The sequence below is a fragment of the Penaeus chinensis genome, chromosome 2 (assembly GCF_019202785.1).
Source record: "Penaeus chinensis breed Huanghai No. 1 chromosome 2, ASM1920278v2, whole genome shotgun sequence".
In the NCBI taxonomy this organism is placed as follows: domain Eukaryota; kingdom Metazoa; phylum Arthropoda; class Malacostraca; order Decapoda; family Penaeidae; genus Penaeus; species Penaeus chinensis.
In genome coordinates this window covers 13,644,382-13,649,381 of record NC_061820.1, presented here as the reverse complement: position 1 = coordinate 13,649,381, position 5,000 = coordinate 13,644,382, and the positions used below count along the sequence as shown (strand labels likewise).

General features: G+C 33.0%; 3 protein-coding genes across 5 annotated transcripts in view; 2 read left to right on the top strand and 1 right to left on the bottom strand.

Annotated features, from left to right (window-relative positions):
* LOC125034198 (fibrocystin-L-like) overlaps positions 1-5,000 on the top strand; it is a gene marked incomplete in the record, with an annotated part of 1,068,345 nt that overhangs the window by 492,033 nt on the left and 571,312 nt on the right.
* On the bottom strand, positions 62-3,058 carry LOC125035456. Of its 3 annotated transcripts, none has more exons than XM_047627873.1 (4): positions 2,995-3,058; positions 1,470-1,526; positions 1,057-1,253; positions 62-908 (listed from the first exon to the last, which is right to left on the bottom strand). In XM_047627873.1, exons 2-4 carry the CDS (start codon positions 1,509-1,511, stop codon positions 230-232), a joined length of 918 nt encoding a protein of 305 aa, XP_047483829.1. In that variant the 5' UTR covers positions 1,512-1,526; positions 2,995-3,058; the 3' UTR covers positions 62-229. The 3 variants fall into 3 exon arrangements, with proteins under 3 accessions (XP_047483829.1, XP_047483839.1, XP_047483849.1); XM_047627883.1 differs by having other exon boundaries at positions 3,005-3,049; XM_047627893.1 differs by having other exon boundaries at positions 2,947-3,008.
* The window catches only part of LOC125035403 (separin-like), a 12,114-nt gene continuing 11,157 nt past the window's right edge, over positions 4,044-5,000 (top strand). The window contains exon 1 of the mRNA XM_047627775.1: positions 4,044-4,170. The gene's annotated coding sequence lies outside the window, so the exon portion shown is untranslated. The remainder of the gene's footprint in view (positions 4,171-5,000) is intronic.

Genomic DNA, 5,000 nt, shown 5'->3' with positions numbered 1-5,000 from the left:
AAATCCGCAATCAATCTTAAGAACCTTCACTGATTACAGGAATGCAATATTAAAGACTTCGTTTGGAAAATTGCATTTATATAAAGTATCATCATTCTTTACTTCATAAAACATATTTATATATGCCTACAGTCAAAAAAATATAGACAACTTAACTTTGATAATATAAAAAGAATAAATGTCTTTATGAAGATCACCTACTGACCTCATTTATTAGTAAACAATGCAATCAAATAAAACAGTGGCATTTTCTGAGATGCTGATTGAAAAATTCTCTCTTGGATAGTAAAGAAAGCCACTGAGGGAAAAAACATAGTAAACAATGGACAAGGGAGTGTGTGTGACTGCCTTCCTTTAGCATGCCTTGGAGGCCATCCTCAATAGCTTTCACATGTTCTGATGTTCCAAATACAGCTGTCGGCATTGTCAAAAGGTACACAATATGTTGAAAGTTACTTGGAAAAAGTTCATATAACTCTCTCTTTAAATTATGTTTGCTGAGGTGTGTAAAAAAATCTCTGCTAGCCACTGCGAGGCTTATGGAGAATTTGGTATCAACACATATTCTACATAATATCCTCAAGCAAATATTGAAAACTGATGAACTAAATGCAGCAGCTGGTATCACTGGACTCTCTGACCAGAAATTACCAGCAATATCGTCTTTTTCTATATAACTATATTCATTATTTCCTCTCACAGTTTCTGGACTTAATTCAAACAGAGCATGAACATTTTCTTCGTGCTGGTCTTCATGATGAACCTTCTCTGCATACTGGCCAAGAATTCGAAAAAATTCTCTTTCAAGTGTCGAGGGATGACTCTCATACAGAAAAGCCACAACCTCCACTGGCAAGCGCTTTCCATCCCTTAGTCCCTCTTCCAATTTATTCCAAACTGAACTATTTCTGAAAGAGAAAAAAACTCAGATAAAAAATCTTGTGATTGAGGACTTTTCTGCAGGCATCCTTCACTTCAGCAAATGACTTGGTTAGATGTTAAGCTTGGACAGTAAATATCAAGGAACCATACATAAATAAACAGTTGAACACATACTGTGGTAAAGTTTTTAACAGTTGAGTGCAGTTTTGGCTAATAGGAGGCAATGCAAAGCAGAGGTGTGGAAGAAGAGTTTCTAACATATCTATTGGCACACTCTTCCCCTCGCCATTTTTACTCAACACCTGGATTATCAGATCCAAGATTCTTGGTAGAGGAATGTATTTCGTCCACAGATCTTGCTGAAGTAAACCCTGAAATAGATACAATATCAAATACATTCTGAAAATTGCCTTGCAGTTCATTCAGATCTTGACTTAACACAAACTAAGAGTTTACAGAATATCTCAGTAAAAAACAGAAAAAAGAGAAAGGAAATCACATTGTCATATGTCACACTAGCTAATATAAAATAAGTAAACTAAACTAAAGTATCCTTAGTTGGCAATATTTAATACAGCACACCTTACCTGCAATAGGCTCCTGTCTAGATTGAGGTTCTCCATCTTCATGTAAAGAGCAACATCCTGAAGAGGAAATTGGCAGTATGAGAGAAAATTAATTTGAAAAGTTTAAATAAATCAAATATTACTTTCTCAAATTATTAAACAGAATGAAATACATATTTGGTATACTATATAAAGATCACTTGTGTAAATCAAGAACAAAATTCCACAAATCAAGATACTGAAAAGGTTAAAATATGACATAAATGGACATTTCACATGGAATTTAATAAAGTAAAGATATTGAACAAAATAAAAAACTCCAGTTCTTCATATATATTTGTCTTTAGGTTAGAATGTTTTGTAGAAAGGAAAACTATATCAAAAGAGCCCTATTACATTTTTGTCTTTATCATATTTCACTAAAAAACTAAGTGATAACATGAAGAGTGGAGGGATAGAGAAAAAAAAGAGGGAGAGGGAGAGAGAAAGAGGGAGGGAGGGAGAGAGGTGAAAGAGATAGAGATAGAGATAGAGATAGAGAGAGAGAGAGAGAGAGAGAGAGAGAGAGAGAGAGAGAGAGAGAGAGAGAGAGAGAGAGAGAGAGAGAGAGAGAGAGAGAGAGAGAGAGAGAAACATATAGAATTCAATATTTACATTACTAACTGGACAAAATAAAATAGTACCCACAGCATTCATGCTCCAGGAAAGGCTAACAAAGCTCCACCATATATATTCCAAGCTAGGTCTGTGTGCATTACCTTTCCAGAATATACATGGTGAATGTTTATAGGCCTTTCCTAAAGCAAAGTTACTTCAGGTAACATTTTTAATATATTATGTGTTGTTACCATTATGTGTTGTTATCCATTATGTGTTGTTATCCATTATGTGTTGTATCTCTGTGCTGTTCTATTCAATTATCTTTATTATATTTACTGGCATATTCCTCAGTATGTGAGAAACTAGCAAGCACTAGCAGCTGAGCAAAATCTCAAGTCGTTTTTAGTTACCCACTCTTTTAAGACCAGAAAAATGTTCCTAAATGCCAAGTTATTAAACTGACAAGAACTCAATGAACATGTACAGTAAAGTATCTTGTGTTTTGGTGAGAAATAAAAGAGAGGTTGTTCATGATAGATATTGGAAGGATCTTGGTAACAAATTGATAAAAAAAAAAAAAAAAACGAAACTTGTTCCCCTATTAACCTGGCTATAAGTGCGATTACCTATTTCAGTTAAAAATGTACCTTAATGACAATAATAAGCATTCAGTTCCCATTCACAAGTTCATGGGCAAATATCTTCATTATTTCACTCATACTAAGCTCTACCTCATGCCCTATTTCAATCACTTTATTTCGCCACAGACTCTAATCTATTGTGTCAAATAATTCTTTTTTGACTGAAATGATTTTCTAGTCATTTATATTTCAGTCTCCGGGGCTCACTCGGTCCTATGACAACCATCTACACATCAAAATAACAAAACCTCGTCTACCCAGGGACTTTCAACGCACAAGACCTCATAGATATTGAAATTATTTACAATTATTTACACTTATTTACAAACAGGGTTTTGACGTCCCGCTCCTCGCTCGTGTTGTTGTTCCGTTTTCTTTTCTCACGGCGAGTTTGTTTTTTTACGCGGTGACTGCATCATTTTGATTATTGAAATTAACAACATAAAAAATGTATGTCACCTTATTGGGTTTCATATTCATACAGTGATTGGAATATTGGATATGTTAAATTAATTCTGGAGTAATTAGTGATTTAGAGATAAAGATAAAACTATCTTTTATCAGAAAATCTACTATTCCCGGCGTTTTTTCCCTATTAAAGTATTTCTCTGAGGTTAGAATAACCAAGATAGCTCAACATATGTTCAAACTTGGTCTGGTACAATCATCACATGAATTTATAAAAGACTTAGGAGTACAGTCTGACTGATTAATTTCCAACCCTTACTTTCTATCCCGGCAGCAACAATGCATTAATTTTCAAATATCAGATTATCAATGACAAATATAGCCCTATCTTTCTCCTGAGAACTCTTCTGAAGATTTTGATTGCCTCTTGCTTAATTTTCCATATAAAAAATATATTTATTTTCTAATTTTCAATTACCAAATGTTTATTTGTTTAAACAAAAAATGAATTTCCCGCGAGGAAACGTCATCTAATGACAGAGTTGCTGCCTACCATTACAGCTTAATATATTACAATATTCATTCGCCGTATTCTCAATAACAAGTAACCCCACCAGTGAGATGTAGGGTATTTTATTTAATTTGATTTTACATTCAAATAAACTGTACGTACATGTATGTCGCTAATATAGTGTTAAAAAAATAAAGAAAACACAATTCTTGATCGTATACTGGACCAATAGAAAAACGGCTTACGTCATAGATAACATTTATGTAGATAATTTATCTTCACATAAATTTAACATAAGCTTAAATACGTTACATCTAATTACAGATAGAGTAATTAAATATAATTAATCTAATCATTCAAGCTCACTAAAGCATATATACTTGGACTCATATAATGTTTTTTACAAGCAACATCCATGGCATGAGCCGGATATAACAGAGTGTGAGGAGGATCTTCTGGCTACACGAATTGAAAACAAATTTGAAAGAAAATGTTAATATGATCAATTATTTGACAACCCAGCGACTTATTTTCGAAGTTGAACGCCTTTAGACCATTAAAGGTAAGAATATAATAGTGTTTGTCCTTGTTTAGATCAATTCGAATCATTAAGAAACCTTATTTATGTTTTGTAGTAAATATTTTGCAAGGAAAGTCTTAACAAGCCGTATATTTGTTTTGACTCTGACGCTTCCTAGTATTAATATTGATCCTAGAATGATTAGTGGAGGGCAAAATGACAGCATGTCCATTTTATAAGAGAAGAACAGAAGGGAAAAAATACCAGCAAAAGTGTACGTGGAATAGTGGCCGCAGGAAACGTAAAGAATTCACGTTCATGTTTAGGAAATGTTCAGATGAATCATGAGAAATAATTAAGGAAAACTTTACAGGATAATTGTTAGTTAGATGAAGACAATGATAAAACGATTAGGCCTACACAAACATTTTAGACTGTGGCTGGATAGTTAGAAGTTCCAAGCAATTAATGTTTATGGCTATGTACATGATGATAAGACTTTCCTTCACTGATAACGATGTGAAACTATCAGCTGCAAATGAAGCTTCTGTTAAGCTCTCTTTCATAGTGTTGTGAATATAGTGCTAAGCCATAAGAATAATACAAGCAAATTGTAATCAAGTATTACCAGTGCTAATGAGAATAATGTTTATTGTGATAATGATGATGGCTATCATTACAACTGTTGTTAATACTACTTTAGTTATTTTTGCTCTGTATTTTTTGGTACTGCTAGACATTTTCATTATATTTTCATTAGTTATTATTATGCTAATATTGATGTATAACATTGTTTGCATTTTTTTATTTATACATACATGTATATAGGCTATGCTAAAACAGACATAAATGTAATACCTGAATGGGTGTAA

What these genes read in the sequence shown, in the direction of transcription:
- LOC125035456 (XM_047627873.1), bottom strand. Translation starts at nt 1,511, where the DNA reads ATGAAGATGGAGAACCTCAATCTAGACAGGAGCCTATTGCAG. An exon ending in TAGACAGGAGCCTATTGCAG is followed by an intron (nt 1,254 to 1,469) that starts GTAAGGTGTGCT and finishes TATCTATTTCAG; the next exon opens with GGTTTACTTCAGCAAGATCT. An exon ending in CTGTTAAAAACTTTACCACA is followed by an intron (nt 909 to 1,056) that starts GTATGTGTTCAA and finishes TTTCTCTTTCAG; the next exon opens with AAATAGTTCAGTTTGGAATA.